We start from the raw sequence: 15,683 nt of genomic DNA, 5'->3' as shown, positions 1-15,683 counted from the left end.
GCAAGATCAGGCCCTGAAGCACGGTCAGGTCCAGCAATTGCTAGGAAAGCCTATGAGCAAACCTAGGTCTTCATCAAAGGATTCCACAGGTGTGCACACCTCCTGCCAAACTGGGAACCAGAACTCCTCTTATGAAGTTCAACCTCCCTGGGCTGAGATTAAATAGAGAAGGGGGACAAATGGGCAGAGGGTGGGGATGGAGGCCCAGCTGAGGCTGCTCAGGGGGATAAAGGCCTGTTACTTCACCCTGGGATAATTGATCATTGCCTCAAAATGCCCATTTCTCATCCTTGAATACAGTGGAAGCCCAGAGTCACCAGCTCAGCAGGTCTTCATCAAAGGATTCCACGTAAAGGATGTGCTCAGCACAGAGCAGGGCCAGAGCCTTCCACACCTGCACCTTCCATTTGATGGTTGTTGACTTATTCTATGATACAACACTTTTCATGTACCTACAACTGCTATCTAGCCACAGGAGACTGGATAAGGTGGCCTCCATCTTCTACACCATGATCACCCCCATGCTCAACCCATTCATCTGCAGCCTGAGGAACAAGGACGTGGAGGCGGCTCTGGTCAAGTGCACAAGGAGGTTCTTCAACCACTGGCTACACAAAGGAGCTCTGTCATGCAGGACCTGAACAGTTCATCTTAACTGAGGAAGACTGCGATGCACTAAAACAATGAGATTTTCACTAATCCACATGACTTTATTTATGTTCTTCCACAGATCCTGCACAGAAGTCAATGACAGTATGTAATGAGAGAGAGACCCAGCCATCACGTGCTCCTTGGAAGGAAATCAAGAGGAGAAGGAACCTCAAACTTCAATTCAGTTTGTAGGCACCAGTCTGTAGGGAGAAATTACCCTCAATTATCCCAGGCTCCTTTTCCTCACAGGAAACACCAATCAGCTTTATTCATTTATAACTTTTGTCACTCGTAATTATCTATTTTTCTTACAAGATTGTTGACCTTGTTCTCTGCTCCAATAAAATTCCTCACTCTTACCTGTGAGCTCTTTATTAAAGCTGCTGGGGTGGGAGGGAAGAGCAAGTGTAGTTTTACATTTGCTTGCTGAAAAAGAGTCACAGAAAAGGTTTCAAAAGATTCAATGCATTTGTTTGTGCCTTTCAAAGAGAAGAAGTTGGTGGGAATCAAGCTCTCAAGTTGCACTTTTGAATATCAGGGCGAATCCCTCCCCAGGCTGCAGCTTTACAATAGATTATACATAAAGGAAAAAATTGTAGACAATATCATTCATAACACAGGATGATGAACTGTGCTGAGACCACCCAGTGTAAAGGAAAATTTGGGCACATCAGGTCTCCTCCCATTCATTTTGAGGGGTATTTTATACTCATTTGACATGACCTTTTACCTAAATGGTGAGAGAAATGGAATTCCAGCTCGAGATCAGCACCCACATCCCATGTCCATGCCCAGCTCATGCTCAAGCACACTGGGAAACACCAAACAGTGGATTTCATATAAGAATTAAGCCTGTGGGAAGTTTCTGTTGATGAAAGACAATCCTGAACACAGAATCAATGGTAATTGAGAGCTATCCGGGTCTCAAAGAAGCCAAAACACACTGATCGGGGAAAAATCCTTTAGCTGATGTGAGTAGGAATTAACTTCTATTTGGAAAGTATGTTTATAATGAACACACTGCTTATGTGCTCTGAAAAACAACAGTATTAAGAGAACACATTGTCTTACATGTGGGGGAACGTGTTGGCAGGACAGAGACCTTTGATATCGGACAGCTTCCTTCAAAACCTTCACCACACCTTGTTTTCTTCCATTTTGTTGGATATTTTGGCTTAGACTATACATATAGAATCATAGAGCCACAGAAAGCCCAGGCTGGACCTCAAAATATCATCTGATCCGAGCTTTGGTGGAAACAGGAGTCTAGATGAGCAGTGTCATGTGGAGGGCTCATCACTGTCTGATGAATTACCCCACTCTGGTGTCCTTATTTCCTCTTGGGTTTAAGAAAGTTTCCAAAGCAGAGACAACTGAAATGGTCAAAGGTTTACCCACACTTGGTGCTACCTTTCCAAGGGAAGTCTTGAATGCCATAGTCCTGTGTGTGGTGGATCCGACTCAGTGAACTGGCAATAGGAACCTCAGTCTAACATGCAGGGGAGGCACAATTGTGAATTCCAGCAATATAAGAAACAGGCTTGAGGTTCTGGAAATACATTTTATACTGAGAGCTTCATTGCATGATTCTGCTTCAATCTTTGCAGAGAAGGGATCTACAAAAAGCAGAAAGCCCTGGCTGTAGACACAAACTTCTCACATCAAATACATGACAGAGGTCCTCTCATTAAGTGCTTCTGATACCTCAAAAAGAAAGCACCTTTTGGCAGGAAGAGCTGGACATGGGCCTCTTTACCCTGTTCTGCAGGTGTGTTAAATCAGCCTGAATATTTTGGAGGAGAATATTGAGTTCTCTAGAGACGATTCAAAACCTGGCCTACATTGAAATGAGCATTAAAGACGATATTATTCAACAGCCTTATCTACCTAACAATTAGTTAACAAATCTCATCTTTAGATACCACTTAGTTTTACTTCATCACACTGGTGGGGAACCTGGGCATGGTTGTGCTCATCAGGGAGCAGCCAGTTTTTGTCTTAAAAGTACTGCAGTCATTACTTTGTACTTTTTCCTTAGCAACTTATCTCTCCTCGATGCTTGCTACTCATCGGTGGTGGCACCGAGGACGTTAATGAACCTTCTGATGGAGAGATGCAAACAATCTCTCTCATCGGCTGCGCAACCCAGCTTTACTTCTTCATAGCCTTTGGCACCACCGAGCACCATGCTTGGCCATCCGCTGCCATGGCCCCAAAAAGGGGGGGGGGGAAATGCTGTACAGCGTATCATGTCCCACCGGCTCTGCATGCTGCTGGTGGCCAGTTCCTATGTGCTTGGCCTGCTGAACTCTTGGGTGCACACAGAGTTCGCCTTCAGCCTGCCTTTATGCCAGCCAGCCAAGGTCAACCACTTCTACTGTGAAATCACGCCTGTTCTGGCCCTCTCCTGCTCTGACACACGTGTCAATAGGTGTCTGATATTTGTCCTTGGTGGGCTGGTGGAGATGGTGACCATCTTGGCCGTCCTGGTCTCCTACGCCTTCATCCTCGCTGCTGTCTCAGGGATCAGCTCTGCTCGGGGCCGGTACAAAGCCTTCTCCACGTGCACCTCTCACCTGGCTGGAGTCACCATCTTCCACGGGTCCATCCTCGCCCTGAACTTCCGACCAGGGTCTGGCAGCAGCCTGAGCACGGATAAGGTCTTTGCTGTGTTCTACTCGCTGGTGGTGCCCATGCTGAACCCCCTGATCTACAGCCTCAGGAACAGGGAGGTGAAGAACGCCCTGAGGGACTTTGTCAGGTGGAAGTAGCTTTGGCACGATGTTTAGCTGCTGGTTTTGTGACAAGGGTCTCCAGAGTTTCAGCTGACACCAAGGACTTTTGTTTCTCCACCCTATTCCTTCAGCTTAAAGATCTGGTTTGGAGCTGGCTAATGGGACATGTTCAGCACCCATCTCATAAGACAAAATTAGCGGTCTTGAGGGGGGCCAGGGGAAACTGCAATGCACAAATACAGAGATAAATCAGATTGATGGAGTTGTGGCACAAGCCAGTCATAGGAAGAAAGACAGACTTAAAAATGGCTCCAAACCAGATCTTTAAGGTGAAGGAATAGGGTGGGGAAACAAAAGTCCTTGGTGTCACCTGAAGCTCTGCTCCTGGAGACCTTTGTCACAAAATGCAGCTAAATGATCGTGCCAAAGCTACTTCCACCTGACAAAGTCCCTTCTCAGGTTCTTCACCTCCATGTTCCTGAGGCTGTAGATGAGGGGGTTCAGCATGGGCAACCAGCGAGTAGAACACAGCAAAGACCTTATCCGTGCTTAGGCTGCTGCCAGACCTTCTGGTGTGTCAGTTCAGGTTTAGCGAGGATGGAGCCGTGGAAGATGGTGACTCCAGCCAGGTGACACAGGTGGCACGTGGAGAAGGTTTGTCCCGGCCCAGTTGTCTCTGCTTTGAAACTGATTCCCTGAGACAGCATAAGGACACCAGAGTGCGAGGATGAAGGCATAGGAGACCAGGACGGCCAAGATGGTCACCGTCTGTGGCCATTTGACAAATATTCCTCTGTCACACATATGTATATTTACACACAAAACACATTTACACAATGTGGTCAGAGAAGGTTTTGAAGGCCTTGCAAGAAAAGTGATTTCACAGTAGACAAAAGTGAGAAATTGAATCTTGGCTGATTGCTGAGCAAAAAGCATCATTATAAGGTAATCTGTGTGCCCCAGGAAGTTGCAGTTTGAGGCCAAGCTTGGTTTCCTTCCCGGATCAGTGTGTTGGCCTTTTCTCATTGCAATACCATTGATGGTGCAGGATTGTCTGAAACAGAAACTACCCAAAGGGCTTGCAGATTATATGAAATCCACTGTTTGGTGCTATGTGAGCATGTCCTGCATGGACATGGGATGTGGGTGCAGCCAGGAGGAAGCCATTTCTCTCACCATTTAGGTAAAAGGTCATAAATGCCAAAGGCTATGAATGAAGTAAAGCTGGGCTTACACTGGGCAGCCGATGAGTTATGAATGATTTGTTTGATTCTCCCTGGGGAGGGATCAGAAGGTCAAAAGTGCATTAACGATTCCCACCACCTTCTTCTCTTTGAAAGGCACAAGCAAATCGAGGAGAGACCTTTTCTGTGACTCTTTTTCAGCAAGCAAATGTAAAACTGGGGGACTTCCCTCCCACCCCAGCAGCTTTAGCGAGCTCCTAAGAGTGAGGAATTTTACCATGGAGCCAAGGTCAACAATCTTGTAGTGTGATGACAAAAGTTATAAATGAGGAAAGCTGGATTGAAAAAGGAGCTTGGGATAGTTGAGGGCTTTCTCCCTCAGTCTGGTGCCTACAAACTGAGTGAAGCTTTGTCAGGTTGCTTGGTCCTCTGATTTCCTTCCTCAGCCATCTCTCTCTCTATTACAACTGTCACTGTGCAGTTGTTTGGCTTCATAGAGTCATGTGAATTAAAAATTCATGGAGTGCATCGCAGCACCTAAGTTAAGATGAACCATCAATGACAGAGGTCTTTTGGGCCAGTGGTTGGAGAACCTCCTTGTGCACACCAACCCTCTCCTTATCAGAGATCTGGCTGCAGATGAATGGGTTGAGCCATTTGTGGAGGCCACCTTATCATCTCCTGTGGCTAGATAGCATCAAAAAACAGTTTAGCAACCATCAAGGAATGCAGGTGTGGAAGGCTTTATGCTCTGTGTGAGCACATCCTCCTTTGATGAAGACCTGCCAAGCTGTTCCCTGGGCTTCCACTGTATTCAAGGATGAGAAATCATTTTAATACAATGATCTCCCCAGGGTGATACTCAGGTATATATCACATTCCAGGGTAACCCTCCCAAGTTCTAACAAAGAAATGTAAAGGAGAAGGGGTTCAGTGGTTGCACTGTAACAAAAGACCTAGGTTTGACATTTCCAGCAATTGCTGGATGACACACATCTCACACTAGACCATGTCTTTTTCACCAACTTGCCTGAGGTGGACACTTGGCCCAGGCTCTGTTCCTGCCCTGCTTCACTTGCTCAGGTACTGTGGGGTGGTCCCTGCACCCTGGTGTTCCCCTTTGGCTCTCTTTCAAGAGATTAAAGAGAGAAACCCCTGTGGTACTGGCCAGGTTTCACCATCCTGGGTGTAACATTTATCTGAGGTGTCCCTGCCCATGGTAAGGGGGTTGGAACTGGATGATCTTAAGGTCCTTTCCAACCCTGACTATTCTATGATTCTATGAAATTAGAACCTTTCTCTGGCTGCACCCAACAGCCCAGCCAGTGCTCACTGCTCTGGCACATGCTCTCCATTCAGACCATGTCCCTGCATGGGCAAATTAGGAGATAGTCTTCTCAGTGAGGAAAATAGAGTAATCAACTGAGCATTCCATTCAGTGTTATTCTCTGGTCATTAGTATCTCCTCCATTTGCAAATATGATATTAGAATTATGGTCTCTAGTAGATAGGCAGCACTTTTATTTGGAAATGGGTTTCAAGTCTTAGTAAAGACTCTTTAATCTTTCCAGCTTCAATGTTTCTTTGCTTTGAAGATGCTGAGGTGCCATCTCTAAGAAATGCTCTTTCTCAGTAACTTCAGGACAGTTTCCGATCTTGTTCTAGTCTGTCTCCCAGAAGAAAACCCATCTCAAAGGCTGAGGAATTAACAGCTCCAGATTTTTAACTTACAAAATCACTAAGGAAATTTTTCAGCTAAAGCTGAAGGGGAGAGAAAACAAGATTGCCATAGGTGATGTGCCCAGTGAGGCTGCTGGCATCGTATCCCAACCATCTAAGGTAGAAAGTAATAACCGGTAAAGACAGGAGTCTCTGGTAGATGCAGCCAAACATTGACACCCAACACCCTATAGAACTGAACAGAGAAAAAAAGGAGACTTGGAGGATTTACTTCTCTGAAGCTCTGATTTATAAAGCAAGCCAGGAGGTGAGAAAATCAGTTTTTTCTCAAGATAGAGATGATTCTGTGCAGTACAGTCATGCAGATCCATACATTGAGTCCAAGTGGAATTGTCATGGGAAATGTCATGGGAATTCTAAATACAACTGGCTCTGTCAGCTTCCTTTGCTCTCGCTGCCTCCTCAATGGGCCCGTATGCTTGTGCAAAGGAAACCGAAGCTAGTAGTAAAAAGATTAGAAAGTAAGAAATCACTTTCTTGGGGAAAAATAGAAACAACAACAGTATGAATTTATAAAATGACCTTAAATACTGGAGTCCAGTGGGAAAATCAGTGGGAAAAACCCCTATACAGTTATATCCAGTGTAGATGCCAGGTATGTTTTCCCCAGGGCTGATCAAAAGGCAGCATATCCCCATAGCCAAACACTGCAGCAGGCTTCCAATAAATCCCTCTTGCTGAAGGATCACTGCTACCACCTTCCATTTGGACAGTACCCTCCCAGTCAGCTGTCTTTAGGAAATATCTAAAAGGGTGCTCAGGCATTGGAATAGGCTGCCCGGGGCAGAGCTGGGGTCACCATTCCTACAAGTGTCCTAAACCGTGTAGACAAGGACCTTAGTACCATGGGTTAGTGGTGGCCTTGGCAGTGCTGGGGAATGGTTGGACTGGATGATCTTAAAGGTCTTTTCCAACCTAAACAATTCTGTGATTCTCTAAGTCTATATGTGTCACTTTATTTGTAATACCAGTTTTATACGTTTTATTTGTATTCCTCTGTCACACATATATATATTTACACACATAAACACATATTACACATATTGGAGCTGAGGGACAAGGTCAAGAATCTTGCAAGAAAAGTGGATATTTATCAGTGACAAAAGTGAGAATTGAATAAAGCTGATTGGTGTTTCCTGTGAGGAAAAAGAAGCCTGGGATAATTCAAGGTAATCTCTTCCTACAAGCTGGTGGCTGAGAAGTGAAATGAAGTTTGAGGTTCCTGCTCCTCTTGGTTTCCTTCCAAGGAAGATGTGATGGGGGTTCTATTTCTCATTAAATACTCTGACTATTGTGCAGGAACTGTGAAAGAACCTACATAAAGTCATGAGGATTAGTGGAAAATCCCATTAGTTTAGGCGTTCTCACTTGATGTAGAGTATTCATGTCCTGCATGATACAAGTCTTGCATGTTGCCAGTGGTTGAACAACTTCCTCCCGCACTTCAGCAGAGCCCCCTTCACCTCCTTGTTCCTCAGGGTGTAGATGAAGGGGTTGAGCGTTGGGGTGACCACGGTGTAGAAGACGGAGGCCACCTTATCCAGGCTCCCGTGGCTAGAAGAAGGTTGTAGGTACATGAAGAATCCTGTCCCAAAGAATATAGAAACAGCCATCAAATGGGAGGCACAGGTGTGGAAGGCTCTGGCCCTGCTCTGTGCTGAGCACATCCTCAGCACGGTGCGGATGATAGAGATGTAGGAGAGTAAAATGACCACGCTCGTGCCCACTACGTTGATGGTGGCGAAGGCAAAGATGAGCATCTCGCTGCTGTGGGTGTCGGAGCACACGAGCTTTACTACAGGAACTTTGTCACAGAAGAAGTGGTCAATGCTGTTGGGACCACAGAAGGAACCTCCAAACACGCACCATGTGTAGATGATGGCACTGAGGAAGGCGAATAGGTAGGATGATGCTACCAGCTGCCAGCAGACATGACTGGAGATGGTGGTCACATAAAGCAGGGGCTGGCAGATAGCAACGTGCCGATCGTAGGCCATCATGGCCAGGAGGTGACACTCAATAGTGACAAAGAAAGCAAAGGTGAGGAACTGCATCATGCAGGCAGTGAAAGAAATGGTTTTGTCCTCTGATAACAGGTCTGCCAGCATCCTGGGGGAGATGACTGTGGAATAGCAGATGTCAGTGAAGGCAAAATGGGTGAGGAAGAAGTACATGGGGGTATGGAGGCTGGGAGACACCCGAACCAAGATGATAATGCCAAAGTTCCCCACCAAAGTGACAATGTAAATCAATAGAAACAAGACAAAAAGAGGAGCCTGCGCATATGGGCTGTCTGTAATTCCCAACAGGATGAATTTAGTCTGCGTGTGATTTCCTCTCATGACCAGGTGTTACCTACCAAGGCAAAAGGAAGGAAAACATCAAAATCATTGCAAACAGAAATTCACTTTTGGACCACATTTAACTACAATCGATCACCAGTTTAACTGCCATGTTTTGGTGGAATTAATATTTTGTATTGTATTTTTTAAACCAAAATTATATGATTTTGTTTTCATTTGAGGTATTTAGAAACAACAGAGAGTGTGATGAAGCAAAAAATGCCATTTTTGTTCTTCTATGCTGAGAAACATAAACTATGGATTTATTCAAGAACTTGACTTTTCAGGTTTGAGTGAAGAATCAGATTCTTTACTCACTTTCAGATTGGAGGCAGTTTGTGTCAGAAGGTGGCTTAGAGGAACCTCATAGGAGCACACATAAACTTTGAGCAAGAGAAAGTCACATTCCCATTGAAATCATAGCTTACACATTAATGACCTCCAGAATTTTCCTTTGGTTTTTAGTTCTAATGCCAGTCTTAAAATTGCATTTATCAAAGTGTTATACATAATTCAAAAAGGATAAAATTCACATTGCTAAAGTCATGATTTCTACCTTTCTGAGTTCCAGCATGCTGAGGCACTCTCAACCTATGGGCATTATGTTGCTTGCCATAGAAAAGAGTTGGTGTTATAAGAGGCTGAATCCAAAGCCTGATTTGTTAGTGACCATATTCTGTTGACAATCTGAAATGCTGCATTTCTTTATAACAGAATAAGATTCATCCTCATTTAACTCTTGAATAAATCAGTTCATCTTGCTTTAGCTGCCTATGTAAAAGAAACACAACATGCATCAGACATTGCTCCCTCTTCTTATAAAGAAAACCCGCATTGGTAAGGCTATTTTCTGACACAGCTTTACCAAAGAGGATGAGAGAACATGAAGAAGCAAACCCACTGCCTCACTGAAGGTGAGGCTCTGCTTTGTGTTGATGTTACCTCCTGTGCCTTCCCTCTGTCACCGAGTGATGGGAGCCAAGGGTTTATCCCCAGTGCAGCAGAGAACATCCACACACAGGCATCACCTCTGTTAAGCACCTGATGTGAAGAGAGGGGAGCTCCTGCCAGACTCCAAGAGCCCAGCTTGTGGTGCTGGGGCTGTAAATACAGTTGCATGTGCTCTCCTGGGAGGAAGCCTCCAGGGCTGCTCATGCTTTCCCAGAGGAAAACAAAGAGAAGCAAAAAGCAAAGGGTGTGAAATCACCTCTGAAAGGCATTGTGGTGCTTGGGCATCTGAGAGTCATGGAGTGCATGAGCTGTCTTTGAGCACAGCTACACGGCAGCACCAGTGATGAGCAGCTCTTGGGATGCTTCTGACATACTTGTGGACTATGCCAAGCATTCTAACTCTCATTGCCAACAGAATGAGAGTGGGTTTAGACCCAACAGCCCAGCCAGTGCTCACTGTTCTGCTAGTCCCTCTCCACCCAGATCATACTTCTACATTGGCAACTTAGGAGATAGTCTATTCAGTGAGGGAAATTAAAGTGAGAAATTCAATATTACAGTCAAGTGTTGTTTTCTGGTCCGATTTCAAAGGCCTCTGTCCTTCCTAACTTTTCAGCATTTAATTGCATTGATTGTGGCTCCTTTGTTGACCACAAGTAGAAGACACTTTTCCCCCGACCTAAGTCACCATCAACAGGCTTAATTTGTAAGTGACATAGACAGTCTGGTTTTCCCTGGTGTGCTTTAGCATGAGCTGGTCATGGACATGGCATGTGGGTGCTTATTTCCAGCTTATTTCCATTTACCTCACCATTTAAGTAAATAGGACTTCAGATGAATGTAACACCCCTTAATATGAATGGGATGAGCCCTTGATGTGCCCAAATTCTCCTTACCACTGGATGGTCTTTCATCATTCTCAGTTGCTTGCTTACAGCTTCTTTGAAGAAATCTCTTGTGAAGCTGCAGCCTTGGCCCATATTCAAAGGTCTCTGATGTTACCTGCCCAGGACATGCTCTTTGCTTCAGAAACTCTACATTTATGCCCAATGTTGTAACAGGTTCTCTTTTGGTTTCTGTGTGCATTCAGAACAGATTTTGGAGAACCTGATCAAGTTCCAGCCCTGCCAAGGACATGTCACACTACCATGGCAAAGGCCTCATCCAACCTGGTCCTGCAGGGACAATCAGTTCCTCCCTGTTTCCAGTGCCTCACCACAACAGCCCAGATCCAATCAAAGTGCTCACTGTTCTGACTCATGTCCCTTCTGCCACCACAGTATTGCCACATTGTGCAACATTAAGGAGATAGTCTATTCAGTGAGGGAGAATTTTGTGCTAAGAATGTGTGAACATTTCTGGAATGTTTATTTTCTGGTTCATTTCCAAAGGCCTTTGCTTCCAATTCCAATTTTTTTCAGCAAGGACATTGACACCTGGCTCCTGACCACAAGTTGCTGAGACCATTCCCCCTTGGGCCTGCCAGTTGATGATTTTACCATGCAAACCATTTGTGTGAGGTTCCCTTCCTGGCTGCAGCTTCACAATTTCACTGTTGTGAATCAGCTGGAGCTTCTCAGCCTATTTTCATGAGATGAAGTTCTTCATTGCACCACAGTTTACATCTCTGTCCTAGGTGCAGGTCTCTTTAAATGTCTATGGACTTGGGGAAGAAATCTCTGTTGTCAACCTTTTGGTGGTGACAATCAGGGAAAACCTTCTACTTTGGTCAACAAAGCTGGCCCCTGAATGAGAACCCATGAGTCACAACAGCCTAAACTGCTAATAAAGGCTTAGCTTTAAAATCAACATCTAAAAGGAGGAAATTCTTTCCTGTTAGTGTGGTGAGGCACTGGAATGGGTTGCCCAGGGAGGTTGTGATTGCTCCATCCCTGGCAGTGTTCAAGACCAGGTTGGATGAGGCCTTGGGTGCCATGGTTTAGTGTGAGGTGTCCCTGTCCTTGGCAGGGGGGTTGGAACTTGATGATCTTAAGGTTCTTTCCAACCCTAACTGTTCTATGATTCTATGCACACAGGCTGATGGAATATCTCTTCTAATTATTGTCACAAAGATGTCTAACCTGTTACAACATTCAGCATAAGAACAGTGACCTCCTAGATGTCCTTTCTGAACAATAACTATGTCCTGCGGTCTTCATGGCCTCATTCACCTTTAAAGCCTCACTGAAGAGACTATCTCCTAAGTTGCCAATGTAGGAGTATGATCTGGGTGGAGAGGAACTAGCAGAACAGTGAGCACTGGCTGGGCTGTTGGGTCTAAACCCACTCTCATTCTGTTGGCAATGAGAGTTAGAATGCTTGGCATAGTCCACAAGTATGTCAGAAGCATCCCAAGAGCTGCTCATCACTGGTGCTGCTGTGTAGCTGTGCTCAAAGACATCTCATGCACTCCATGACTCTCAGATGCCCAAGCACCACAATGCCTTTCAGAGGTGATTTCACACCCTTTGCTTTTTGCTTCTCTTTGTTTTCCTCTGGGAAAGCATGAGCAGCCCTGGAGGCTTCCTCCCAGGAGAGCACATGCAACTGTATTTACAGCCCCAGCACCACAAGCTGGGCTCTTGGAGTCTGGCAGGAGCTCACCTCTCTTCACATCAGGTGCTTAACAGAGCTGATGCCTGTGTGTGGATGTTCTCTGCTGCACTGGGGATAAACCCTTGGCTCCCATCACTCGGTGACAGAGGGAAGGCACAGGAGGTAACACCAACACAAAGCAGAGCCTCACCTGCAGTGAGGCAGTGGGTTTGCTTCTTCATGTTCTCTCATCCTCTTTGGTAAAGCTGTGTCAGAAAACAGCCTTACCAATGTGGGTTTTCTTTATAAGAAGAGGGAGCAATGTCTGATGCAGGTTGTGTTTCTTTTACATAGGCAGCTAAAGCAAGATGAACTGATTTATTCAAGAGTTAAATGAGGATGAATCTTATTCTGTTATAAAGAAATGCAGCATTTCAGATTGTCAACAGAATATGGTCACTAACAAATCAGGCTTTGGATTCAGCCTCTTATAACACCAACTCTTTTTTAAGGCAAGCAAAATAATGCCCATAGGTTTAGGATGCTTCAGCATGCTGGAACTCAGAAAGGTAGAAATCATGACTTTAGCAATGTGAATTTTATCCTTTGTGAATGATGTATAACACTTTGATATATGCTATTTTAAGACTGGCATTAGAACTAAAAACCAAAGGAAAATTCTGGAGGTCATTAATGTGTAAGCTACGATTTCAATGGGAATGTGACTTTCTCTTGCTCAAAGTTTATGTGTGCTCCTATGAGGTTCCTCTAAGCCGCCTTCTGACGCAAACTGCCTCCAATCTGAAAGTGAGTAAAGATCTGATTCTTCACTCAAACCTGAAAAGTCAAGTTCTTGAATAAATCCATAGTTTATGTTTCTCAGCATAGAAGAACAAAAATGGCATTTTTTGCTCCATCGCACTGTCTGTTCTTTTTCAAATACCTCAAATGAAGAACAAAATCATATAATTTTGGTTCAAAAAATACAATACAAAATATTAATTCCACCAAAACATGGCAGTTAAACTGGTGATCGATTGTAGTTAAATATGGTCCAAAAGTGAATTTCTGTTTGCAATGATTTTGATGTTTTCCTTCCTTTTGCCTTGGTAGGTAACACCTGGTCATGAGAGGAAATCACACGCAGACTAAATTCATCCTGTTGGGAATTACAGACAGCCCATATGCGCAGGCTTCTCTTTTTGTCTTGTTTGTAATGATTTACATTGTCACTTTGGGGGAACTTTGGCATTATCATCTTGGTTCAGGTGTCTCCCAGCCGCCATATCCCCATGTACTTCTTCCTCACCCATTTTGCCTTCACTGACATCTGCTATTCCACAGTCATCTCTCCCAGGATGCTGGCAGACCTGTTATCAGAGGACAAAACCATTTCTTTCACTGGCTGCATGACGCAGTTCCTCACCTTTGTTTCTTTGCTACTATTGAGTGTCACCTCCTGGCCATGATGGCCTATGACCAGCACGTTGCTATCTGCCAGCCCCTGCTTTATGGGACCATCATCTCCAGCCCTGTCTGCTGGCAGCTTACACCTCACCTTTGTTTTCTACTATGGTAGCATCATCCTACCTATTTGCCTTCCTCAGTGCCATCATCTACACATGGTGTGTGTTTGGAGGTTCCTTCTGTGGTCCCAACCGCATTGACCACTTCTTCTGTGACAAAGTTCCTGTAGTAAAGCTCGTGTGCTCTGACACCCACAGCAGTGAGATGCTCATCTTTGCCTTCGTCACCATCAACGTAGTGGGCACAAGCGTGGTCATTTTGCTCTCCTACATCTCTATCATCCGCACCTTGCTGAAGATGTGCTCAGCACAGAGCAGGGCCAGAGTCTTCCACACCTGTGCCTCCCATTTGAGGGCTGTGTCCATATACTTTGGGTCAGCATTCTTCATGTACCTACAACCTTCTAGCCATAGGAGCCTGGATAAGGTGGCCTCTGTCTTTTACACCGTGGTCACCCCAATGCTCAACCCATTCATCTACAGCCTGAGGAATAAGGAGGTGAAGGGGGCTTTGCTGAAGTGTGTGAGGAGGCTGTTCAACCACTGGCAACATACAAGACTTGTATCATGCAGGACATGAATACTCTACATCAAGTAAGAAAGTCTAAACTAATGGGATTTTCCTCTAATCCTCATGACTTTATACATCTTCTTTCACAGTTCCTACACAGAAGTCAGTTACCTTGATTTATCCCAGGCTTCTTTTTCCTCACAGGAAACACCCATCAGCTTTATTCAATTCTCACTTTTGTCACTGATAAATATCCGCTTTTCTTGCAAGATTCTTGACGCTGTCCCTCAGCTCCAATATGCGTAATATGTGTATGTGTGTAAATATATATATGTGTGACAGAGGAATACAAATAAAATGTATAAAACTGGTATTACAAGTGACACATACAGACTTGGACTCAATGTATGAATCTGCATGACTGTACTGCACAGAATCATCTCTATCTTGAGAAAAAAAAGATTTTCTCACCTCCTGGCTTGCTTTATAAATCAGATCTTCAGAGAAGTAAATTCTCCAACTCTCCTTTTTAGCTCTGTTCAGTTCTATAGGGTGTTGGGTGTCAATGTTTGGCTGCATCAACCAGAGACTCCTGTCTGTACTGTTTTTTACTTTCTATCTTAGATGGTTGGGATACGATGCCAGCAGCCTCACTGGGCACATCACCCCATGGCAATCTTGTTTTCTCTCCCCTTCAGATGTAAATGAAGAATTTCTTTAGTGATTTCACAAGTTAAACATCTGGAGCTGTTAATTCCTCAACCTTTGAGATGGGTTTTCTTCTGGGAGACAGACTAGAACAAGATCAGAAACTGCTCTGAAGTTACTGAGAAAGAGCATTTCTTAGAGATGGCACCTCAGCATCTTCAAAGCAAAGAAACATTGAAGCTGGAAAGATTAAAGAGTCTTTACTAAGACTTGAACCCCATTTCCAAACAAAAGTGCTGCTCATCTACTAAAGACCATAATTCTAATATATTTTGAAATGAAGGAGATACTAATGACCAGAGAATAACATTGAATAGAATGTTCAGTTGCTTACTCATTTGCCTCACTGAGAAGACTATCTCTTAATTTGCCCATGCAGGGACAAGGTCTGAATGGAGAGTGACTGCCAGAGCAGTGAGCACTGGCAGGGCTGTTGGGTGCAGCCAGAGAAAGGTTCTAATTTGCAGAAACCTGGCCAGTACTACAGAGGTTTATCTCTTTAATCTCTTTAAACAGAGCCAGAGGGGAACACCATGGTGTGCAGGGACCATCCCACAGTACCTGAGCAAGAGCAGTAAGGCAGGAACAGAGACCTGGGCCAAGTTCAGCCAAGACTCCAAATCATCAGGCAAGTTCATAGAATCATAGAATCGTAGAATAGTTATGGTTGGAAAGGACCTTAAGATCATCTAGTTCCAACCCCCCTGCCATGGGCAGGGACACCTTACACTACAACGTATCCCCCAAGGCTTCATTCATCCTGGCCTTGAACACTGCCAGGGATGGAGCATTCACAACCT

General features: G+C 44.7%; 3 protein-coding genes across 3 annotated transcripts; 2 read left to right on the top strand and 1 right to left on the bottom strand.

Moving 5' to 3' along the window:
* Positions 1-2,900: 2,900 nt before the first annotated feature.
* On the top strand, positions 2,901-3,422 carry LOC134175624 (olfactory receptor-like protein OLF2). Its single transcript, XM_062641768.1, has one exon. It carries the CDS (start codon positions 2,901-2,903, stop codon positions 3,420-3,422), a length of 522 nt encoding a protein of 173 aa, XP_062497752.1.
* A 3,886-nt stretch (positions 3,423-7,308) lies between these two features.
* LOC134175639 (olfactory receptor 8U3-like) lies at positions 7,309-9,899 on the bottom strand. The gene is made up of 2 exons (XM_062641791.1): positions 9,595-9,899; positions 7,309-8,665 (listed from the first exon to the last, which is right to left on the bottom strand). Exon 2 carries the CDS (start codon positions 8,650-8,652, stop codon positions 7,693-7,695), a length of 960 nt encoding a protein of 319 aa, XP_062497775.1. The 5' UTR covers positions 8,653-8,665; positions 9,595-9,899; the 3' UTR covers positions 7,309-7,692.
* Positions 9,900-12,021: 2,122 nt separating this feature from the next.
* On the top strand, positions 12,022-14,295 carry LOC134175631 (olfactory receptor 8U3-like). The gene is given in 6 exon segments (XM_062641782.1): positions 12,022-12,321; positions 12,651-12,707; positions 13,252-13,374; positions 13,376-13,587; positions 13,590-13,713; positions 13,746-14,295. Coding segments are annotated over 4 exon segments (945 nt in total). The 5' UTR covers positions 12,022-12,321; positions 12,651-12,707; positions 13,252-13,264; the 3' UTR covers positions 14,245-14,295.
* The last annotated feature ends 1,388 nt before the right edge of the window (positions 14,296-15,683 follow it).

Source organism: Pezoporus occidentalis, unplaced genomic scaffold, assembly GCF_034315485.1.
Source record: "Pezoporus occidentalis ecotype Australia unplaced genomic scaffold, CSIRO_AGI_Poc_V1 ctg1172, whole genome shotgun sequence".
In the NCBI taxonomy this organism is placed as follows: Eukaryota; Metazoa; Chordata; class Aves; order Psittaciformes; family Psittacidae; genus Pezoporus; species Pezoporus occidentalis.
This window is presented reverse-complemented; position numbering and strand designations above follow the sequence as displayed.